Source organism: Antechinus flavipes, chromosome 5, assembly GCF_016432865.1.
Source record: "Antechinus flavipes isolate AdamAnt ecotype Samford, QLD, Australia chromosome 5, AdamAnt_v2, whole genome shotgun sequence".
Lineage (NCBI taxonomy): Eukaryota > Metazoa > Chordata > Mammalia > Dasyuromorphia > Dasyuridae > Antechinus > Antechinus flavipes.
Genome location: NC_067402.1, coordinates 79,717,394 through 79,743,016, shown reverse-complemented (window position 1 = coordinate 79,743,016; position 25,623 = coordinate 79,717,394). Strand labels below are relative to the sequence as shown.

Genomic DNA, 25,623 nt, shown 5'->3' with positions numbered 1-25,623 from the left:
ATTGCAAATTAAACATAAAAACCGGATCATGCATTTTTGGAGTGTTGACTTTTAAACATTCACCAGCATACTTCTTCCATTATCACCCTAGAGACATGATGTTAAAGGGACTAGAAAGCAATTATTAGTTCAGCAGACAAATATTTCTACAAGAATTCTTATTTTCATCATCTGGCTGGTCTTTGCTGACTTTAGTTTCCTACTTTGTAAGGCCAAATGAATCAGAATGTCTAATTAAGAAGCTATATTGCAGTAGAGCCTTACATGTACAAATTGTCTACCTGAAAAATAAATCCAGTTATTATTAAACATACCTGGTTGCTTCTGTCTAGGCTTTGGCAGATTGGTAACACAAGTATGCGGACACATCAAAACATTGCAGGGATGGAGGGAACCTTCCAGAAAAAGTTGCTTGGTTTCCGATAAGTGTATTCCTCCCAGGGGTGTTTTGGGAAGGGTGTTTGCTGGAACCAGTGCTAAGCAGTAAACCCCAACTTGATGGATACTATCAATAGCCTAGAAAAATTCCCAAAAGCTGTTTCAGTATGTTCAAAACCAGAAACATTCACTAACTACGTACAACAATGCTAAATAATACCCATCACCAATGAGCAATACCAGTAATGAGTCCCACATAAAAACATAATAATTCAGAAATATGCATAGCCATTCTAATCTGTCAATGAGCAGGTTTGGGGTATTTTTGTTCTTATTTGGGTTTCTGAAATATCAGTGATAATCTAGATTGAAGTGAAGAAAGAGAATGAAACTTTTAGGATGGCATTAATGAACTTTTACCTCTGAGCTTCGCTGAAGTGAAAAGCATCAGGAATAAGGTTCTGCTAACCCTTCTGATCTACTGTTATTAATCTGTTTGACCAGTTAACTGGAAACAGACTATCAGTTTCACATTTGATGCAATTTCTGTTCAGAAGTAATGAAAAAACCAGAACACAACAATAGGATGGGGGAAAACTATGGCTGATAAGGGTCAGACAGCAACCTCAAAGGCTGAATAAGATGCTAAGAAATAAGAAAAAGAAAAGAGTTTTCAGGGACAACAAAAGAATTACCTGCAGAACTCTGCTCATCCACTGAAAGCTATCTTCCTCTGTGGAATCTGGCCTCTGCTCTGCAACAATAACGATCCTTTCATCATGAAGGACAGTCACTGAAAACACAGCTATTCTGTGGAAGGCAGGGAAGAAGGGCAATGGGTAAGAGTGCATTGTGGAGAGATACCATGTGGATTTTCACTGCTCCAAAAAGGAACTTTTTATAACCACTATTAATTATAGAGTTCAGAAGATCACAGCTTCATCTAATACTTCTTCAAAAGGCAAATTGTAACTTCGGCTCCCACATACTTATTAGTATAAGAATAGCTTTGGGGTAGAAAGAGAGGGAAGCAAGGGTGAGAGAAAAGAGCCTTAAAGATGGGGTGAGGGCAAAAACAGCTCCAGGTTTTAAAACAGGACTTGAAACCTTTGCCTTCAGTAACCTTCGAGTTCCTATGACAAGTTTTTATAGCTTTTTAATAAAGACTCAAGATTTCAGAGTATAATTATATAGGAGCTACAGAAAATAGCAGTGTAGGAGTCTACAGTGCCACACTGATGTCGGTGTTTCATCACCTGAGGTTGGACCCACAAGGTAGTTCTGGTTCAGGATTGTAGTTTCACTTTCAAAACTACGAACTCTGGCTCTTCCTTTAAGCAAATCTACCTTTCTACAGATAAATGAGGCAGTGGATAGAGCACCAGGTCTAAAAATGAGATCTGTGTTTAAATCTGACCTCAACATTTACTAGCTGTGTGATCCTGAGCAAATCACTTAACCTCTATTTGCCTCAGTTCTTCTGTACAATGGGGACACACAGGGAAATGAAAAGGCAAACTATTCCAATATTTTTGCCAATTCATCCATGGCATCATGAAAAGATGCACAGAGCTGAACAACTGAAAAACAGCCTTTCTACAAGTTTTTGATCATGGGATCATAATATATTAAAATTGGAAGGGACCGCAAAAACCATACAGTCCAACCCCCTCTCTTTATTGATAAGGGAACTGTAGCTGAAACAGAGGCAATAACTTATTTAAAGTCACCTTGTATTTTTGGTGATTAAAACAGACTCAAAGCCAGGTCTTCTGATTTCATATCATAGATTTTATTAAGTCTCTTATGCAACCAGGATGGAAGACAGTAGTAGGCATGTCTTAGTCATTCATAGATTTCTAAGTAAGGTAAAAATTGTTCCAAAAAGCATTTTACAAGTTTGGTATACTTCACTGATAAGGATGGGAGAGACATGGTTAACAGTAGTTTGTCTGAAAGAGATCGGGTTTTAATGGATTGCAAGTTTGATATGAGGCAGCAACTAATACAATCCTGAGCTACATTAAAGGAGACTCAAGTGTAAATTCAGCCTCGGACATCAGCTTTATGACCCTAGACAAGTCACTTAACACCTGCTCTCCTCAGTTCTTTCAATTGTAAAGTAGATTATAATAATACTTACCTCCCAATATGTGATAATAATAATTAATACTTACCTACTGGTGTTTTTATCGGTATCAAATAGGATAATATTTGTAAAATACTTAGCATAGTAACTAGCATAAAAGAGATAACAAATAAGTTTTCCCTTTCTCCTTCCTTTTCTTCCTCTTTCCCTTCCCCCTTCCTTCCTTCCTTCCTTTCTTTTTTCCTTCCTTTCTTCCCTCCTTCTCTGTCTCCCTTCCTCTTCCCTTTTTCTTTCCTTCTTTTCTTCTTTCCTTCCTCCTTCCCCCTTTCCTTCTCATTTCCCTTCTTCCATCCTTTTTTAATGCTGAGTGACTCTTGCTATAATAGCTATTAGGAATTGCCTGGGAAGCTGAGTATAGAAGGGGCAACCAGAAGAGTGTTCAATACTGAACATGTCGCAAGAGAAGAGTCTGTAGAAACTGGCAATATATGAAGAAGAAGAGAACATTTAGAATGACATGAAAACTATATTCAAGTACCCGAAGATCTATTACATGCAAAAGAGATTGGACATGTTCTATCTTAGATGTGGGAGCAAAGAATAGAAGCTGCAAAGACAAATTTGGTTTTGATATCCAGGGGGAAAAAACAACTTCTTAACAAGTAGAGTTGTCCCAAAGTAGAATGAGCAGCTTTGAGACATAGTGGATTTTCCTTTATTGGAAGTCTTCCAACAGATGTCTGATGCTATATTAAGGATTTCTTTCATGAATGGATTGGACAAGCAGACTGTTGAGTTCTTATTAAGTCTAGACTTATGTGAAAGGAGGTAGAAACTTTGAGGGGAGTTAGCTTATTTTGGGGAAAAAAGGTAGAGAATAGCTTGAGGGGAATGGCATGGACAAGTGTTTTGTTTTTGTTTTTTTTAAGGATGAGGGAGATTTGGGTACATTTGTATGCAAAATATAAAGAGCCAGTGGATAAAGAGAAATTGCAGTTTGCAAAGAGAAGGGATGATAAGAGGAGCAAGGTTATGGAGGAGAGAGGAAAGGATATCATTAAAGTTGTAAATAGTTACTTTGGCAAGAAGGATCATCTCTTCCTCTGAGATTACAGTAAAAGGAAGAAAGACTGGGGTATAAAGGTGAGAGGATTTTAAGTATAGAATTGGAACTTGTAATGAACAGGTTAAATTCTATCAGTAATAGCTAATCAGCAAATAAATCTTTGTTGAAAGGAAGCAGAGAAGGGCAGGAGAGGAAGGCTAAAAAAAGAAGATTTGAAATAGATGTTGGGGTTTTGAGAGATGGGGAACAAGTGAGGAAACGTAAGAATGGCAATGAGCAGTGAGGGCTTAGCTTATATTTCTTAAAGAAATAGAATGAGTTTTGCTCAGTAAAAATCTAGTTAGCCAGTACAATTTGATAGTACCTTGTACCCAACTCCCTTTCCAAACCACAACTTTAGATGATATCTGCTATCTACGATCTTACTGAGCAGAACTAGAGAAAGTTAGCAACCATTCTGACTATGTCTTTACCAGAAATATATTACAAAAGGGGGAAGATGAGGTCAGATAAACATGGTAAACTTGGAAAGAAGGAAAAAGTAAAGAGAATGAAAACCACAGTAAGGATAAAGAATACGCACAAGTGTAGTAAAAGCATCTAGAGAAATGAAAGAGACAGCTATGGTTAGCCAGAGCACTTTCCAGATTGGTTCTATGGAGCTGATTATCCAATGAAGAAATGAAGGGCTTGACTATCTCTGTGTGTGATTACAGTGAGTAATGGGCAGGACATAAGGAAAGAGGATGAAGAGGGGGAGTCAGAATATTTGAGGCACACATCAACATGTATATTTAAGTACAGGAGCAGAGCCTGGAGTAATTAGGAATTATTGAAAGGAAGGAGGTAGTATGACCTGGGGGTCAGTAGATACCAGGGTCTGGGCAGGGTGATGTGTCTGGATGAACTGAATCTCCAAAGGAGAAGTTGTTAAGTGATGACAGCAGAAGAAAGGTCTGGAAGTGGAAGGAAGGAATAAAGATTATGCTGAGGCTTTATCCTAGGGTGGTAAGGAAAATTAATGGACATAATGGGAAAAAGAAAAAACTTCTTAGCAGGTAGAGTCACCTAAAAGTGGAATGAGCTGCTTCAGGAAATTGAAGTTTCCCTATCATTGAAGGTCCTTAAGCAGAAGTTAAGGGTCTACTTTGTTGCAGATAGAATAGAGAAGCTACCATTGGACCAGCTGGTCCAGATTTCAGGCCAGTCTTGAGATTCAATCATTCTGAAACTTCTTCAAGCACTTTCCTCTCTCTTAAAATAGAAATAGTATTATTAATAAATACTGTTGACCTGATAGAGTTATTGAGGAGAAAATGAGATGGGAAATGTGAAACTCCTTTAATAGTGCAAGTATTAGACGTACATTATTGTTATTGCATGAAAGTAGGGTTTAAATTTAATAGTGTCTAGAAAGGAAGATGTTTTAATAAAGATTACAGTGAACAATCCAAAAAGCATTTCACTAATACTGTTACATTTAAACTTTCATCTTAAAAGATCTTTTGGTATATTTTCATATATTCCATAAGCCTTGCAAAGTTCTGTATTGAAAGAGTCTTTAGAGATAAGCTAATAAAACGGCCTCTCTGAGGCCCAAGATGAAGTGAATTGCCCTGATTTAACATTTTTCATCTTCAAATCAAAAAGGACTTGTCTGATCCACATATGAAAAATTCAGAAGGAAGTGTAACTCACCTTCCCCTGTAGACAAATTTCATTGGTTCTACTGCCAACGCTGTTGCTACGATGTCATCAGCATTGTGCCTTCGTCCACTGACAACCATCAGGCCATCCATTTTACCCACCACAAAGACAAGTCCACCGGGACCAATAAATCCCAATAATCCTGTCCTTATAAATGGATATTCACTGATTGGAGCTCCTGAACTTGTCATAGGAAACACCTAAGGAAAAACACACAGAAGTTTCACAGTACAACTTTTGTTCTCACAATGATAATGGCTACACAAGGTTAATGAGAGTTATTATGCAAGGATTTTTGCCAAAAGTCATTATTATTTAAATTGGCCCCAAAGGACAAGACATTGAAATATTAGGGGAGAATGGATAACTTGCATAACTTACAAAAGTCAAAACTTTTGTGATTTTTTTGAACTTTGTGCAGACAGGTTCCACATTATTAATTGTTCTATTTTTTATGTCAGAAATTCTGTCAGTATGTGAAATATATTATTCAGCAAATTAATATACATATGGAATATAACGAACCCTGATAATCCCTGCTACCAAGGAGACTGAGGCTGTGGATTTCTTGAACTCAGAAGTTCTTATCTGCAGTGGCCTAAAGCTGACTGGCTGCATTAATTCCAGAAGCAATATGGCAAGCCACTGGGATGGAGGGGGCACCAGGCTGCCCACAGAGTGGTGAACTGACTCAGCTTAAAAATAGAGCAGATCAAAGATTGTATACAGGCTTAGACCAAAAATGACTGCTGTGCTTTCTGCTTGAATGAGATAGGGAGACCAATCTCAACAAATAAACAAATTCACAGAACATTAGAGATCAAAGTGACTTTCCAAATCACCTCATTGACATTGAACCTTATAAACAATGAAGGATTTCCTTTCACAATATTCTTGATATTTGGCTATCTAGTTTCTGATTGTAAACATCAGTCCTAAGTGGAATTTAAACCTGTTATGGAATTGTCCCCTGTTGGTCTTTTCTTGAATCCTAGAATTTTAGAACTAGGAAGGCCTAGTCCAATATTTTATAAATGAGAAACTGATTAAAAAAGGAAAAAATGACAGCAAATCTGTGGCAGATCTGTGATTAAAAACTCACCTGCCTTTAGGTTTTTGATTTCTTAATACAACTCCTTTAGATACCCTTGGCAAGGAATCAAATGGTGGAAATTAAGGGCCTCCCAAGATAAGGAGGAGACATGGGACAGATGTCATTATGCCCATTTTGTAGATGGGAAAACTGAAACTTGCTCAGGGTCACAAAGCTAGAAAATGTTTGTAGCCCATTTTTCTTCACTTCAGGTTCAGAGCTCTTTTCCTCATGTTATACTGTTTCTTTAATTACATCTTTTTTTTATTTTTTTAAAGCTGATGTTATTTGTATTTTTATTTTTATATCATTTATGTTCCTCTCCCTAGCTTATCCCATAGAGTTGTTCCTTGTAACAAAGATTTTTTTAAGAAGGGGAAAAATTTGTTTTTTCCCAGTTGATACTACCAACTCTGTTTCTACTTTTTCTTTGTTTTTTTTTAGTGGGGGCTACTAAAAATACATTGTTGTATATGATACCTTATCATCCATGATAAACTGGAAACCAAAAGGCCAGGAGAACTGATAAAATTAAAATCATGTTCTCTGAAAAGTCTTTTTTCTTCTACTTCTTTTGTAATTTCATTTGTTCCCAATCTTCTAGCTACCTTACAATCTATATGAAGGATTCATTCAACTGATGAGATTTTGTAATAGTTAGATAACTTAATGCTACCATTTGCTTATATTTGTTTACATAGCACATTGACCTTTGGGGCAGCGACAGGTGGTACAGTGGATAGAGTGCTAAGCCCAAATGTCAGGAAGACTTCTTTCTCAGTTAAAATTTGATCTTGGACATTTAACTGTGGGAACCTAGAAAAATCATTTAACCTTGTTGCCTCAGTTTCTTCATCTGTAAAATAAACTAGAGATAGAAGAGATAAAGATATTTCCCCGAAAATCCCATCCATCAATAGTCCAGACAACTTTTTCAAATGGCAGCCCTTCAAGATCTCATGATATCTACCATAGCTTTCCTAAATCTTTTTCTCCTCTGCTATTTATATAACTGTTTCCAGATTCCTCTCTACTTACACACCCTTATCTATATATGCTCTCTAGTGTCAATTGTCATGTTAAAAAATAATCTAGTAAATGCCAATTAATTTCGTTGAAGAAGAGTATTAAATGTTGTTGACAAAAATAGAAAAACAATATGCACCATAACTATAACCACAAATATATTAGAAACAACACTGAGTTTTCTGTAATTACTTTGACCAAGCCTGGCTCCTAAGAAGAGATAAGAGAAGATTCTTTCCTACTTTTTTTTTTTTGCAGAAATGGGGGAAGATATGTGGAACACTGCACATAACAACAGAATTTTTCAATGTGCTGATTAGTTTTGCTGAGCTTTTACTACCTCTCTTTTTATTCTTTATTTTGAGGGATGAATATCTGGAAGGAGAAATAAAAAATGCAAGGGATATAAAAACAAAAAAAAGTCAATAAAATTTATTTAAAATTCATAGATATGAAAGTGAATATATAAGTAAAATTCTAACTCATATTATATACAAATATTTGATACCATTCATTCATGAAGATGCTACTTTCTCTTATTATTCCCTACAATGAAAAAGAAAAATGTAACTGAATCAAAGTGTAAATGTAGTTTCTAAGCTTATGGATAAATAAATGATGTATGGAAGGATACATAAGTTTTACTTAGGTACATGTATGTCTGTATTCAAAGCATATTTTTTAAAAGCAGAATGCAGATTTCAAAAATATGAAGATTACAATTCCAAAAAGCTGACATGACCAGAACAACATCCCAAGGAACTCATGAAAAACAGGGAAAATATCAGGCCTAGTCTCACCAATCTAACCCTGTAAGAAAAATAAGTGTTTACTTGTCAAACCATTACTACTTAGATTTTGGATGCATTTATTGCTCAAGGATACCAAAATTTTTACTTTCATCTCTATCAGTTTATCAAATAAATTTCTTATTTCATCTAAACTGCTTTAAAGGTAAATTATTAGGTGGATAGGGCAACAGGTCTGGAGTTAGAAAAACCTGCATTAAAATCCAGCTTCAGACACTTAATTAGCTGTGTGGCTCCAGGCAAGTCAATAACTTCTGCTCACTTCAGTTACTTTATCTGTAAAACCGGGTTGATAATATCATCTATTAACTCAAATAGCATCAAAAACTCTCAGGGTTATTGTGTGAATAAAATAAGATAATATTTGCAAGGTGTTTCGCAAACCCTAAAGCATTATATAAATACTAGCATTTTAAAGAAATTATTATTACATTATGCTATGACATCAGAACCATGAATTGGTAAATGTTCTTTCTGCTCATTCTGTGAAAAAATACTGGGCAAAACATTGAGGCGCCATAAGATTTCTGACTATTTAGCTAATGGGAAAGAAATTAATTAGGTGCTCATTCATTCAACCAACAATCATTTATTGAATACTTAGTGTGTTCAAAGTCTATATTAGGTGCATGAAGGAAAAACAAAGTTTAGATAAGACCCTGTTCCCTATATCTTTAGGGAATTTACAGTAGAAGGGTAAAATATGAGCATGGAGGGTAACAGTCCATTCTGTTTACTCCAAGCTCATTCTATTGCAACATTATGGTTCTCTTAATTTCTCTTTGCTCACTATTCCACAATGCACATTTACTCGTATGATGGTGCATGATGTTTACATAATAATTTGCACACATTTTTAGATGTTTATATCTTCTTTTGGGTTATCAAATTAAGGATTAGATGGAAACTTCCATTGGTGCACAGATTTAGTGCTAAAGAGGATCTTCTAGGCAAGAAACCAAAGCCCTTCATTTTACAAATCAAGAACTGAGGCCCAGAGATATCTTGTGACTTGCTCAGTGACAGAGTCAGGATTCAAACCCAGGTCCACTGAGGTTCATGATCTGTTGGACATCTATTCATTCATTCACTCAATATTTTTGATACTCATTATGGTCTAGCTGTGTGCTATGTATTTTAGCAATACAAAGCTATAAGTCATGTTTCTGGCCTTCAAAGAGCTTACAATCTAGTTGACATTTTGCATAGTACTTTTCAAAATGCCATATAAACACAAGTATGTAAGTGCTTTCTGACCAGAAGATGAATAAATAGGTGTCAGAGAAAAAGCTCTCTGTGTACTTGACATTAGCTTCTAAGCCAGAGTGATATAGAAAGTCTGCAGTTATTGCAGAACTCCAAGTTCACCAGTCAATCACTTTAACAAAAATGTCTATCAGTTTCCTTAAAGAAAATTCATAATTCTTCCCTATTCAGCCACCATGTGAGAGCTAAATATAGCTACCCATAAGGTGAAGCTTCAAAAATGACCCCAAGGCAGGGTTGTTTGGTGACATTTCCATCCAGCCTACCTCAAAAGTGTTCTTGGTCATGCCCGAGAGGCCATAATATGATGTACCCGTAGCAATTGCACACACACAGAGCTCTCCAATCTCATCTGTTCTGCACAGCTGAGGAATTCCATCTGGCTTCACTGCACACATGATAGCTAAAAGAAAGCACAAAGAACATTACAAAAGAACGTACATCCCCAAATGGAAAAGGGAGCCTGGATAGAATCAACAGAATAACAAAAAGCTCAGCATTTGTTTTCCCAAGAAAGGAGAAATGATTTTGTGTGTATCAGCAAAAAAAGTTGTGGCAGAGATAAATAACTAAATTTTTTTTCCAATTTCAATACATACAATTTATCTAAAACATTATGCTATAACCTCAGAGCCATGGATTGGTAAATCTGCTTTCCACCCATTCTGTGAAAAAATACTGAGCAAAACACCGAGGTGCCATAAGATTTCTGTCTATTTAGCTAATGGGAAAGAAATGGATTAGGTGCTCATTCATTCAACCAACAATTATTTATCGAGTACTTAGTGTGTTCAAAATCTATATTAAGTGCTGGAAGGAGAACTTTCTACAATGTGTGGGTAAGACTGAGATACACGATATGAATACATAAGGATTTAGTCTTGCCATGTTCTATGCCTCAATTAAACAAATGCAATATGGCAGTCAATTTAAGGTTACAGGATAGCCACATCCCTGGAAATCAACAGATGCATGAAGGGACAGCTGTCCTTTAAAATCTTTTCAAAGCTAAAAACTAAAGCAACAAAACTCAACCATATTTAAGCTTCAAATGAAAATCTTAAATTTCGATCTTCAGTTCTTTATTAAATTTAAAGATGCAGCAAAAGTGTTAGCAGGCTGTTTTGTCAATATAAATTTTCTTTCATATGTGTAACTGTATCCAAAGAGAAGTCTAGGTTTCTATTTAATCACTTCCCAGCTAGAGTTCCCAAGTTTTGTTTTGTTATTTTTTTATTGCATGATGCATCTTGATAAATTCACTAAAGTATCCACCCTGTTCAAATGCATAATACAAATGTTACCAGAGGCCATAAAAACTAACATTTTATTGGAGAGGGTTCCAACCCATTCGATCCAATTCCTGACAAGGAGCTGGACTCATACCAGGACTAGTTCAGTTTGGGTAACAACCTTGGGAATTCTTGGGAATTTTGGAGTTCATTATAAACTTGACAAAAAGATGCCTCTAGGATTGGAAAGCAGAGTAGGCTCAGGCAAGGAAGGCAACAAAGCCAAGGATGTAATTTTTGAGCAAAGTTTACAGGATGGCTAACGAACTTGCCAAGAGACCAGGTAACAATGTGATGTGGGGGAATATAGGAGGAAGAATTCAATGAGCAGTTTGATTCGCTTTGTGTCTGAAAGGGGGGAAGCGAAAACAATGGGAAGACCAGACAATGGCAGGGAAATTCACAAGTTTTGAATGGTACTCATAGGCCCCAAGCTTGCAGGATTTAGAGATGAAAGAAGCCTCAAAGATCATTCAAACTAAGCATTTCAATTACACGTGACTTCATTTCCAGTGACCTCTTAATATATCTCTGACTCTATAGTCCTACAACATATGCTTTTTTAGAAAAACATATTTGGATTATATAGATAATAAACAGAAGGCTTGGGACTGGACCACATTCCTTAACTCCAAATATGCTCGCTACTACCTCTCCTGAAAAATCATACTTTGAATCACATAATTACAGTTATATATGCAGATAAGTACATTAAACTAGCTTTATTTTGGTGTCAATAATGCACATAACAATGATTCTGTTACAAGGAAAGCATAAGATTCTGATAAATTGACAAAAAAAGTTACCACCACCAGGACTTAAAATGGTGCATCAGAAAGAGCTCTAGTTCCAGAATTAAAGAAGCATCATTCATGTCCAGCCTCAGACACTTACTAGTTGTAACCTGGGCAAACCACTTTATCCAAGTCTGCCTCAGATTTTTCAACTGTAAAATGGGAATGATAATAATACCACCTATCTCCCAGAAACATTGGAAAGATCAAATGAGAGGTATGTAAAGCACTTGGCAGCTAGGTGGCACCATAGTACAGAGCGCACTGGACCTGGACTCAGGAAGGCTTAATTTGGCTTGTCTTGGATACAGTGGGGATTTAACCTCAGTCAGCTCAGTTTGTCTATCTGTGAAATGGAAACTATAATAGAATACCAATAGCCCCCACTTCCCAGCATTGTTGTGAAGAAAAAATGAGATTATATTTATTTATTTTATTAAACTTTTTTTTTATTTACAAAGCATATGCTTGGGTAACTTTCCAAATATTAACTCTTGCAAAACCTTTTGTTCTAAATTTTCCCCTCCTTCTCCCTACCCTCTCCCCTAGCCAGCAGGTAGTCCAAAACATGTTAAATATGTTGAAATACATGTTAAATGAGATTATATTTTTTAAAAGTGTTTTACAAGATCTTAAAGTGCCACATACATGTTAATTATCATCATCATTGTTGTTGTAATATCAGGGAATATGTATGACTAGATGATCTCAAATACCCCTTTGATTTCTAGATCTATGAGCCAAAGTTGAAAGGACATATATCCAATGTATTGAAAAGAATCAATAAAAATTGTCAAAGGTGGAAATGAAACAGGCAATCTAGGGATTTAGGGATTTCAATCACAGGGTTTTAAAATCTAAGCAACATCACATACCAGACAGGTAGTCCAATCCTATTATTTTGAAGAAAATGGAAGCCAAGAGAGCTTAAATGATTGACCTAAGGTCAAATAGTTAGTCAGAACTAAAACAACTTTCCTGACCCATATTATGCTGCATCTGGATAACTGGGGGAATAAAAAGGAAAAGGTGGAAAAGGTATTAGCCAAAATAAATAAGAGGGAAAATTCTCAAGGGTAGTATTTTTAAAGTTCAGAACATTTAGCATTTATTTATTTTTTAAATAGTCTTTTATGTTTCCAAATACATGCAAAACTAATTTTCAATATTCACCTTTACAAAATCTTATGGAAAGAAAGCATTTCTGAATAAAGAGAAATAAATAAAAGGGATAAGAAATAAAAAGGATATTCTCCATCAATATGGTGCCAGAATTCCCCTAGTTACACAGTACTGCTGTTTCTAGTACTACCTTTTCTAAAGTTTAAAAATCAATCTAATGATTGATTAAAACCCAGAACCCAGTGCTGCTGCTAGTCCTTACCTCCAGGCATCACCAAGCCTACGTCCTGCACAGTCAGTACAGAGAGTTTTTCTTCAGAATCCACTCTGATGACACCAAAGGTGAGCCCGTGCATAGAGAGAACTCCCCTGCCTGGAGGCTGGTTACTATCATCTGTGGGCCTGCAAGGACAATTTCAAAAGTTGAACAGGAAGCTTCCTAATTCAGGGGGTCACAGAGATACCTCACCTAAGCAGTCACAGCCATGGGTGCTTAATACTTCCTAAAGAACTTGGTTTTTCTGTTCATGAATGTGAATGGCATTTTTTATTTATATGACACTCCTGAGGGTTTCAAGGTATGGTGCATTATGGTACCCAAAAGTCACTGGTTAAATCAATACTTTTCCATGAAGTGGGTCAGTCCTGCTTTGCCCAGTTTTACAAATGGGGGTAAAGGGCAGAATAACATTTCTATGTTTGTATACTATTATCATGAACATACAATTAGGATTCTGAACTTTGTAGACTTCTACAGTAGCCTATTGAAACCTCTGGATCCCTTCTTGGCATAATGTCTATAAATACATAGAGAATTACAAAATAATCCAATTAAATTGAATTATCACCAATTTTTAGTTCATGGACCCTAGTTTAAAAACATTCAGTAGAAAATAGAGTCATCAAATTCCTACTCACTAGACTCTTATTTGGATATATTTATATTTATGTATATATACAATTATCATTCAAAATTCAAAAAAAGATTACTTCTATGTCCTTATCTATTGCCATATCTGAAATAAAACCAGAAAGACACACCTTTGAGCTATTTTCTTCATCTCTAGAGAGAGAGACTTGTCTTGAACTACTTTTTCTTTTTTCTTTTTTTTCCATTAATTTTTTATTTTATTTTTTAAATAAGTTTTTATTGACAGAACCCATGTTAGGGTAATTTTTTACAACATTATCCCTTATAATGCTGTGTAAAAATTATCCTGGCATGGATTCTGTCAATACAAAGTTATTATTAAAAAAAAAAAAAACCATTATCCCTTGCACTCACTTCTGTTCTGATTTCTCCCCTCCCTCCCTCCACCCCCTCCCCCAGATGGCAAGCAGTCCTATACATGTTAAATAGTTGAACTACTTTTTCAAAACAGCACCAAGATTTACATTTCTTTCTAAGTCAAGGATTTATCTCTTCCAAATTCTGGGTGTTTGAAAATATATCTGATAGTAGTTAGGATGTGTTTGTGTATGATGTGAGGGAGTTCGTAATTTGAATAGACCACATATTCTACTTGTTTTTTAAATGGAAGCTTTAACTTTGATTTAGTTGGGGGGGCGTAAAATTGAGACAAACCTTTGACCAGTAAGAGAAAAAACAATAAGAACATCTCTGTATGTAAAAAGGGGACACATATGAAGGCAACCCTCCCTTCCTTCCCAGCCTTCCACTCTAGAGGATGTAAATACCAATTAGGCAAAAGCAAGCCAAGAGAAATATTCACATGATTTTCCTCTTGAGAAGTATGTAAATAGATGCAAACAAGCCTCTTATATAGGAGTTGGAAGAAGGAAACCCCAGAGCTAAAAGAGCGTGTGTGTGTGTGTGTGTGTGTGTGTGTGTGTGTGTGTGTGTGTTTTAACAGTGCTCATAGGATTCTACTTGATAAAGACAAATTCAAAGCAGCTGAAGAAGACAAATGAAAAACATTACCATATTGAGGAAGGCTGGAACAATAATATCTGACTCTGGGTTAACTTTGGAAAAATTCTAACTTGAAAGGTCTATACACAATTTGATTACATAGATGGTGGGCACCTAAGGTTTCAACACCAGTTTCAACTATGAAAATTCATTTTTAATAGAAATTTCAACGTTTCCCAAGATGTGTCCCTGGAATCTCATTCATTGTCTCTGCAAACATAATCGTTATTTATACTTATTTCACAGTGGGGAAAATATGATGACATTTTAGAAACTACAGACAGAAATTTGAACGTTACATTCACCTGACCCTACATAATTTCCTTCAAGTACTAAAACACAGAAGAATAGGAGATAATAAAGAGACAGAAAATGTACATCAGTTTGTGAATAAGCATTTACTTATTTTGCAAAGTATGAGCTAATAACTGTGCTAAGGAAGATGCAAAGAAAAGCAAAAACAGTCCCAGTTCTCAAGGAGTTTACATTGTAATATAAGAGAAAATGTACTAATAATAGAGCACACAGAAGACACAGAGAGAGATTAAATGGAAGATTACTTGAGAGAGGAAGACATTAAAAGCTGGGAAGACCAAGAAAGGCTTCCTATAGATTATGGAATTTGAGTTAAATCTTTAAAAAAAAAAGTGAGGAAGCTAAAAGGCTGAGGGAGGGAGCCAGAGCAATTCCAGCATTGGGGGTAATTAGCCAGGGCAAAAGTTACAAAAATAGGAGATGGAACATTCTGTATGAGGAATTTCAAGCAGGTCAGGATGGCTGGATCAGAGCAAGTATGGAGAAGTGGCTGGAAGGTACCAAGTGTAATGTAGGACTGATTTCTAGTAAAGAATCTTGGGGCTTGGGGCAACTAGATGGTGCAGTATGTAGAGCATGGACCTTGGAGTTAGGAGGAACTGAGTTCAAATGGGACCTCAGACACTTATCTGTGTGAACCTGGGCAAGTCACTTAACTACAACTGCCTCACAGGAACAACAACAACAAAAGAATCTTGGAACTTCTGCCAACTGTGGGAACTACCTAAGGGACTATTAGACTTGCTCTTGTTCAATTTTAAACCAAATTTGAAGAAAAGTATAGCAACAAAAACTGAAGATTTTGCAAAGTTCTCTTGTAATTTAAGAAATTTCAAATAATTATTAATGCAACTAGAATATCTTTATTTCTATGACCATCTTTTAAAACTGTTGAAGTCATATACAAAGATAATGAGGGGAAAAACAAGTTAAAAAAAAAACTCTTGGGAAATTCTCAATAACGTATACTTTATATGCAACCATATATCATAACTGGAGTCCCGTCTCTGATACATACTACTTGTATTATCCTGGATAAGTCATCTGTCCGGTGTCACAGACAATTTTTTAAGGCTCTAGGTTGCAGAAGAATTGCTGAGCTGTACTTGTAGAAAGTGATTCCTCATTATGTTGGCAGAGTAGAGATGCTGTAAACCATGGCATGTATTAATTGAAAGTTGTAGTAGCTACTACTTCTGGGGTTACACAAACATGCTTAGCTAAAGAATATTCCATCATTTCATGTGGAAGAGAGGTGTGCCCCCCAAAATAATTAATAATTGGTACTAGAGACATAGAATATATATAAATTTTCATATATAATAAAAATGATGTGATATAATTCATATATATACTTATATATAATATATATGATATATATATATAATATATATAATATATATGTGTGATACATATATAATTTATATATATAAAGATATATAAACTTTTAAAAAGTTTATTGATGACCTTTGTTTTTACTTCAAAATTTTTTCTGGAAATATGTAACAGAACGCATGGAATTGAATCTTCCTTTTTAACAAAGAAAAACAGTCAAACAAAAATGCCCAAAAAAATGAATTCATCTGGAAAGTTTTGTCTCATTTCACTCCATACCAACAAAGCACATTGTTCTAATTCATCTCTTCACAGAGATATTTCCACTTTTTTCTGAATAATTCATATTTTCCAATTCTAAAGGTCTAATAATATTACATTACATCATTTATTTATCTTTTCCCTAATCAATGAACAACCCATTTTGTTTTCATTTTTTTGTCATGACAAAAAGGACTGTTCTGAGTATTTTGGTTTATAAAGGAACTTCATTTCTGTCACTGATATCCTTGATGGGGGACACATGCCTGGTAGTGGGATCACTGACAGACTCACTCCTCAGTTCCCATAGTATCAGTTTCAGAGTAATCAGGGTATTAAAATGTATATTATCTCATGTCTGAGAATAACATGCATAAACCATGAGCTACTATACTGAATTATCACAGTAGTTTCTTGGGCTGGGAAAGTAATAACCAACAATTATATATCACTTGATATGTGCCAGGCACTGGGCTTTTTTCATCTCATTCCATGCTCACAAAATTGTCAGCTGCTGTAATTATTATTTTACAGATGAGTAAACTGAGACAAACAAGTTAAGTGACTTGCACAGGGTCACATAGCTAATAAGAATCTGAGCTCAGATTTTTACTCTGGTTCCCCCATTCCCCATCCATGATACCAATTATATACACCTCACTCTACTCTCTGCATTTAAAAATGTAAAAGACAGATCTAATTTAAAGCTATCTACGGCTAAAGCCAGAAATTTAAAGGCAAATGAAAGGGACAAATATGCATTATCTGGTCTCCATAATCTGTCATTGTGCAAGAATTCACTCTAGTAAATGCTTTCATTTGAAGCCCATTTGCATCCCTCTCTTTACCTGTCAGACCAGCTCTGTTCTGTTTGAAATAGTAGAAAGTTCTTTAGCTAATCATGCTTGTATAGCACCAGAAGTAATAGCTGCTATAAATTTCAATTAATATGCACTACAGGTTGCGACATCTCTCTGCGTCGCCAGTGTCGGCAAACAGAGATTTGGCTGAGCCCAAATGTGCTTAAGGAAGAATAAATGGAAGCATGTAAATAACACAGTTATGATGAATGCATTTCCAGCATCTAATGGACTGACTGGGAACGGTCTGTGATGGGCTTTAATTCTACTTTGTCATTCATTGCATCTTTTCTAATGGAGGAAAACTAAAGATCTTTATTCACTGCTGTCTTTTTTACCATCACCCTCCACAAAACCCTTCATGTATGTATCCCTGAATTCCCTAACAAGAACAGCTGCAATATAACCCAGAGAGGGGCTCTTCTAGCTTCCTTCAAAAGTCAGCCCAAGAACTCTCCCCAAGGAGGACTTTTAATATTTTCCCAGGTGCTAAGTGCTCCTTGTCTTCAAAGCCAGCAAGATATTTCTTTTGTAATATAGACTATAAATACTTCTGTATATACATATGTTCTTATCCAACAGATCGTTTCTTTCAGGGCAGGATCTATTTCATTTTTGTCCTTGTATCCTCAATTCTGAGTACAGCGCCTGGTAAATAATAAGTGCTGAATAAATGGCTGTTGGGGGCAGCTAGATAGTGCAGTGGATAGAGTACCAACTTTGAAGTCAGGAGGACCTGAGTTCAAATCTGACCTCAGACACTTAATACTTCCCACTTGTGTGACCCTGGGCAAGTCACTTAACCCCAATTGCATCAGCAAAAAAAAGTCTGGTGACTGACTGATAACTCTTATATGAGATACATAGGGACAGAGAATACCTCTCTTCTCTATAAGAAGAGTGGAGCATTCTCTCTTACACAAATGCAAAGTGATAAGCATCAGGCATCCTTACTGCATCCTTTCTACCATCTGACAGCCCTTGCCTTTCAACCCCACCAACTGGAACTCAGCATGCATCTTTCCATAGAAGTGATATTTATAAATGGTGGTCAGGTATTGTTGAAATTCTGCTTAGCACAATAGGGATTTTCTTTCATGGGCCAGCACAGGAACCTAATAATTACTCATAGCTCTGTGAAAATCATTTGTTTTGTGTTTCTTGTGTACAGATGAGTATGATTTTCTGAATGTCCCTTTACAGCTATAAGGAAGTGAACTGGAGACAAATAATCATATTTAAGTGGTACTTTAAGAATTATAAATCATGTAAGAATGAATAGCGTTATCATACTCATTCTACAGATGGAGAGAATGAGGTCCAAAAAAACTATGATTAGTCAATACAGAGTAATATAGCTAGATAGAGTAACAATGCAATGTAAACCTAGGTCTCCTGTCTCCAACTTTCTGCTACATCAGGATTCTGGAATCAGGATAGCATCAATGAGGACTAGAGAAGAGTGTTAGAAAGACAATAAGGCTTGTATGCTTTACTTGAAACATGACTGGCATTGAGTCAGAGGAATAAACAGAGGTTCTTAATAGTTACTAGTATTTCTAGAATGGGCCACAGCCAGCTGCATTTTTAAGCCATGTGCAGCAGTACATAACAATAGCAAGTCAAAGTGGTTCAGTCCATACCTTCAGAAACCTAACCATCTTTCCACTGAACCACACAAGCCTCTATTATACACAGAGTACAAAGAACCCATGACAAGTAAATATAAAACAAAAATTTTCTTATGGGAAAATGCATGACATTTCCCAAACAAATGACATATTTCTGGGAAACAATCCATTAAAAAACTAGAAGCTACTTGTACTTCTCAAATCTCAAAGCTGAGAATGGGTTTTCCAGTTGACAACCTGAGTCACAAAGTAGACTTTTTTTTAATGAGTTGGCTATAGAGCTCTTCATTCCCTGTTTCATCTCTTAGCACTAATTTGCATTATCTTAAATTAATCAGAGATAGTCTCCAAATCAATGATCATTAGGGATATGAGGGGAATTGAATTCCAACAAATATATTACCTTCTTGAGTGTTCTTCCTTTGCTTTCTCCTTTCCCCTTCATTGAATTTTTTGTAGATTATTCTAAAGTGGTAATTAATTTATTTTGATAGGAAGCTTATTTTTCCTATAGAAATAGATTAGATTTGTTTATTTGTTTTAATGGAAATAATAATACTTGAAAGGGCAGGGGATTTTATTAGTATAGAGAATTCCCACATGAAGAAGCTCACATCATTTCAAGGCAAGATGTTCTAAGCAATTTATAGTCTTAAGAGAATTTTTTAGAACACTGAGTAGTCATGATCAGATGACTTATCCAGCATCACACAGGATAAATGAGAGAGATGATTTGAACCCAAGTGTCCTGGCTCTGAAACCAATTCTCTAACTTCTACACCAGAGGTGTCAGACATGGCCAGCAACAGTCCCTAGTGGCCTGACCCAAATTAAAATGTAATTAGGAAATATTTATCAAAATAAAAATGCAATACATCATATTAATGTGATTTTCTAAGTAAATATGTGGCTTACATGTGGTTTAGTAGACTCACTTCTATTAATGTTGAGGCTACTGTTCTGCACCATGCTGCATTTACAATTTCCCTATAATCTTCTTTCCTCCGTTGACCAAATCCAAGAGTTACCGAGTCTAAAATGCCAGTGTATCTTTTAAATAATAAATATCTCATAAGCTGAAGACACACAAATATCAGTAGGCACTATATCTCCCTGATGTAATTGTAGTTTTAACTTTAGGCTGTATTATGTTAGCCCACATTTTGCATCCCTAACAATAAATGCCAAAAGTTGAAGCTGTACTTTCAAAGGTTAGGAAACATAACAGGAGAATATACCCCGATAATAATCATATGAATCATAAATTCTGATTTAATGCAATCTGAAAACAAAATTATTTGTGCAATAGGTTAAAATATCATATCTATGGAAAAATTTCAAACTAAAAGGGAAATCTACCTAAACTTCTATAATCTCTAGGATTGAAGGAGTTAAATGAAAGGAAAAAAAAAACACATTTAAGTGCTTACTGTGCACAAGCATCTTGGAGGAAGCCCAGTCCCAACTCCAAGCTTTCTTTCTTAATGAATTTATGCATCAGAATAGTAGGAAGAGTGTTCTGCACACCTCAGGTATTTAACCTATGCTCATAGAACTGACTGTGTTTTTTGAACTGGCCCAAGAGAAAATGGTTCTTGACCATGGGGTCGCTTTCCTACTTGCTTTCTTAAAGTAGCAGTGACAGTAAACAACCTGGAGAAGCCAATATTCTTTCTCACAAACTAGAAGGAATTAGGCCCTTCACTTCTAGAATACTTAAACTAGTCTGCATAGCCTTGTGTTCAGAGCCAACTAGTATTTGACTGAAAGGGTTCAAGTGTAATAAAACACCTAAATAACAAAAGCTCCTTAAGAAATGAGGGAACTAAAGGTGACTTGGAAAAACTCGGGGTCTAGCCAAGCCCACAGGGAGATAGATGAGTAAAAGAACCACCTCATTGAGATCCTCTTAGAGACCAATAAGGAGCCATCTTATTGTCATTTCTTTGTGAAGCATGGAACCAGACTGGATCTATTACAAATTTATGTGAGCTGATCTCAATCCAGTCCTCGCTACAGGACAGCAATACTTCTTCTTCACCTCTTCCTTGATTCCCCCCATCCCATTTACCGTAGCAATCTTTTTCTTTATTCCTTGTCTCCCAATGACACTTTTAACTCCACCCTCTCTATTGAAGACTGCCTCACATTAAAAAAAAAAGAAATTAGAATAGTTGCTGAATATTCTTTCTCCCCCCTTCTTATTTCACACTCACCTGATTTCACACTTTCCTCTATATTGAGCTTTACTTTATATTTGATAATGAGGTAGTCCTTCTATATGCCAAGGTCCTTGATCCTATGCTCTGCCTGATTTCCCTCACTATCACTTCTACTCTTTAATAATAAAAGACTGAATCCAATCTTCAATTTCTCCTTATTTACTGGTTACTTCTGTACTGTCTACAAACATGCCTAATTTTCTCCCATTTAAAAAAAATCCTCATTATAATTAGGCTGACTAGCTATCATCTTATGTCTCCCCTACTCATTTTAGCTAAAGTCTTGAAAATCTGTCTACAATTGCTGCCTCCACTGCCTTTCTTCTCATTGTTTTCTCAACCCTCAGTAGACATATTTTAATCTCTTGTTCCATGGAAAGTTACCTCTTTAACATTACTAATACTCTCTTCATTGAATTCAATTCTAATGGCTTTTTCTTAATCTTCACCTTTCTAGAACTCACTGTAAGCCCTCATAATGTTGACCACCTTCTTCTAGAAATATTCTCTCTTTATATGTCTCTGTCTCTCTCTCTCTCTATCTCTATGTGTTTCTCCCTGTCTCTATCTTCTTCCTTCTCCCTCCCTCCCTTCCTCTCCCCCTCTTTCTTTCCCTTTCTTCCCCTCTTTCTCTTCCTCCTCTCCTTCTCCCCCTCTCTGTCTCTCTCTGTGTGTCTCCCTCCCTCTTTTCTCCCTCTCTGTCTTTCCCCCTCCCTCTCTCCCTCATTTTTCCCTCAGTCTCCTGCACTATCATCCACATCACACTCACTATTGGTAGGTATTTCCCATGACTCTGTGCTGGGTCCTCTTCTCTTTTTCTTTCTGTAATCTCTCACTTAGTGATCTCATCCCATGGATTCCATTATCTCTTTGCAGATGATTGCAGATCATTTGGAATCTATCCCAGCCCTTGTCTCTCTCTTGAGCCCTTGAAAGTTATATTATTTTGTATTTCATAAAACAGAAAAAAAAATACTCCACATGATCAAAGAAAACCCTCTCTTTCTTCCCATTTCCCTCTAGTCTCTTATTATATTCACCGTGCATACTTCTAAGTTAGAAAGTTTCAAACAGGATAAGTGACTTGAGACTGGCAGATGAGTTTTTTCTTATTCTCCCAATTTGTTGTTTTAATTGCTAGTCTGCATAATTGTTATTCTTTTATTGCTAATAGCAAGCTATTTATTTAAATAGAACCTTTCTGCTAAAAAGCCCAAAGGGCTTTTCAAACATTCCTTTAATCAACATTCTCACAATACATATCTGTAAGTAAATTCCGTAATATCGCCTGAGTCTTGCAGATGGAGGTTGCACAATCTGGGTAACTCATCTGAGGACACTGCAGTGCGTGGTGATCTCTTGATTTATATTTGGCAATTATACTGCCTGAGAGGCAGTGCTATTGAGCATGCAGGGAAGTCTCTGAATCCATAATTTCTCTTAAGTACTCTTCTCTACTTTTTGTGAGATCTAATTTGACCAGTTAAGTACTCCATGGTAGTACAGACAGCCATGAAAGAAAAGGTTACATTTTGCGAGCCGCAGGTTTATTTGTTTGGGATGAAGGGAGTCTTTTTTTTTTTTCTGTTCTTAGAAGCTAAGCTTACCCACAATGATTTTCTCCTCCCCAATTTACTTTCTTCCCTAGGAGGAAGTATCAGAAAATGTAAATTGTTAGAAATCAAAAGTGACAGAAAATTTGAGTGGATTTTAATTCAGAAATGTTTCCATATCTTCAACTATGGTGCTCATTAATATGGAGTGCTTTAATAACATTGTTTACAATTAAGAAAAACAATAGAGGAAGCTGGGAAAATGGACATAAGAAGACCTGATTTCAATTCCAGTTTTTGACACATTCAAACTGTGTTTCCACTTGCAAATAACTTAACCTCTTGGTGTTCTCATTTATTAAGCACTTCGTATGTTCTATACCAGAAATGTAAGATTTTAAATGCAATATACCCAAGTGCAGGACAGGACAAAATCAAAGTGTAACTGGGATATGTTTAACAAAATTTATATATACATATATATATATATATAGATATACATATATGTGTGTGTATGTATGTATGTATATATATACATATATATGTGTGTGTATGTATGTTTGTGTATATATATGTGTGTATACATATACATATATATATACACACATATATATATAGTACGACTCAGGTAATGCTCATTTTTGGTTTTCTAAGTCAAAATGTAATCAGAAGAAATTTATTTCTATTTGAGTTTGACACTACTGTTCTAGGAATTGTGCTAAATGTGCTCAGAATATAAAGAAAAAGGAAAAGCAGTTCCTGTTCTTAAGGAGCTTACATTTTAATAGGAGAAAACCACATATATAAGTCAGAACATATAAAATAGAGAGAAGATGGAAGGTAATCTTAGAGAGGATGGTACACTGCACTAAGACCACAACTGTCAGACAAATTGTTGATCTGCATTGAATGGAGAAACTTTCTATAATAGAAATACCCCACACAGATGAAATCAAGGATGTCTGTCTGTTTGTGTCTGTGTCTGTGTCTGTGTCTCTGTCTCTCTCTCAAAAGAGGAAAAATAAATGCCAAGAAAGCGACCCAAACACTTCTGCTGAATCACTAATGAATGCAAATGCTAATTCTCCACCTGATTATAAGAACACAGTCATTTCTCCCTAAAACAATGTGCCAAGTCGACTGCCATTGGTAGCAGAGGATACATAAACCTGCATGAAAATTCCAGGCCCAGCACTCTTTCTAACAAGAGATAAAAAGCAATTAACCTCATCCAAGGAACTTGCCTTTGACAGAGGCATACATATAATTCATTGGTCAAATGTATTTGATTTTTTTTAATGGAGATTGTGTGTTCTCATTTGCTTTTTAACAAATCAATAAAATATGAGTAGCGATGCCTCCAGCAGTGTTGGACTAAACATGCAACATCTGAGTCTGTTCCACATGCTGAAATCTGCAGACAGAGTGACAATGATTAACCTTTTCCTACTCGCCTTTTAAAAATAATAGTTTTAATAGAGTGGATGAAAGCAAGTTTTACTTAATAACTTAGCCTCTGACCTCGTATATTCAGGCTTCACTTCAAGTCTTTAATATTCTAGTGAATGGAAAAAAACAACCTTTTAGTTAAAAAATACAAAGTGACTGGAATGAACATTTGTGGTTTTACAAGTTAAATATTCTAAAATGAATTTTAGTTATGTTCTGTATGTAGAATGTAAACTCCTCAGGGGTAGAGATTTGATGTCCAGCACCTTGCCCACTTAATACACAATAATTTTGTGAAACTGAGCTGAATAATAATTATAAAATATCTAATATTTATTTAACATCAAAAAAAGTCTACAAAGTGTTTTTCTTATAGCAAGTTCCCTAAGTTACCTAGGGCTTTGTCTCTATTTCTATATATCTTTATTTTTTAGAGATGAAGCAACAAGTTCAGAGAAGTTTAGCACAGGGACCTCAAAATGATCTAGTACAAACCTTCTTAACAGATGAGAGAATTGAGACTTAGAGGTAACTTGACTTGCCCAAGGTCACAAAATAAGCAGTAGAGTCAATGTATTCTATTCCAATAAAAATCAGTTACTTCTTTTCACTAATCACATCCCTTCTATGTGGTAATAATAGTTCATAATGAACAAGTTATGTAGACTATAATTTAATTTGTTTCCCAATTTGTATATTTCCTGACTTCTACTTGAGATGGAGACAATAATGAAATTGGGAGCTGGCAGGTGTTCTAATCTTGTGAAATTTTAGAATTTGGTAGGTACTTTAAAGGTCATCTAACGTACTTTGATAGAAAAAACATTGGGAAATGATTTAAGAAATATGGGAGGTTATGAGCGATTAGACAATAAGGTTTTGGAAGAAAAAAGGAAGAATAGAAAAAAAGAAGGAAGTAAGAGAGGGAGGGAGGAAGGAAGGAAAGGAAAAAAGAAGGAAAGTAACAAGGAAGGAAGGGAGAAAGGGAAGGAAAAGAAAAGCATTTATTCAGTACTTATTAAGGTTCAACACTTCACAAATATTATCTAATTTGATCCTCACAACAAGTTGGAAGGTGTTATTATTGTCCCCATTTTATAGCTGAGGATCCTAATATGGATCCTCACTTGTCCAGGTTAAGGATCAAAGCTTCTAAATGTCTGAGAAGATATTTGAATTCAGATCTTCCTAACTCCAGGCCCAAGGCTCCATCCATTGTACTCAGCTGCCAGTTTTCCATTACTAACAAGATTTCCAATCTAAATAAAGTGACCATTGATGACTGTTCAAAGCTACTATTAGAAAATGTGCCAAATTATATTAAAGGAAACAGTACAATGCGATACTCTAAATGGTACGTCCAATTACAAAAGGCATTCATTACCATTTCTTCCCACTATGTGTTAGCAAGATATGTTAAGG

At 35.7% G+C, this 25,623-nt stretch overlaps 1 protein-coding gene across 7 annotated transcripts in view; it reads right to left on the bottom strand.

The window, feature by feature from the left end:
* DIP2C (disco interacting protein 2 homolog C) overlaps window positions 1–25,623 on the bottom strand; it is a 593,021-nt gene that overhangs the window by 113,704 nt on the left and 453,694 nt on the right. For all 7 annotated transcript variants that reach the window (XM_052001629.1, XM_052001630.1, XM_052001631.1 and 4 more), the window contains 5 exons: window positions 12,905–13,044; window positions 9,701–9,837; window positions 5,232–5,440; window positions 1,074–1,188; window positions 315–516 (listed from right to left, as the gene is read on the bottom strand). In XM_052001629.1, coding sequence (XP_051857589.1) covers window positions 315–516; window positions 1,074–1,188; window positions 5,232–5,440; window positions 9,701–9,837; window positions 12,905–13,044 — 803 coding nt within the window. The remainder of the gene's footprint in view (window positions 1–314; window positions 517–1,073; window positions 1,189–5,231; window positions 5,441–9,700; window positions 9,838–12,904; window positions 13,045–25,623) is intronic.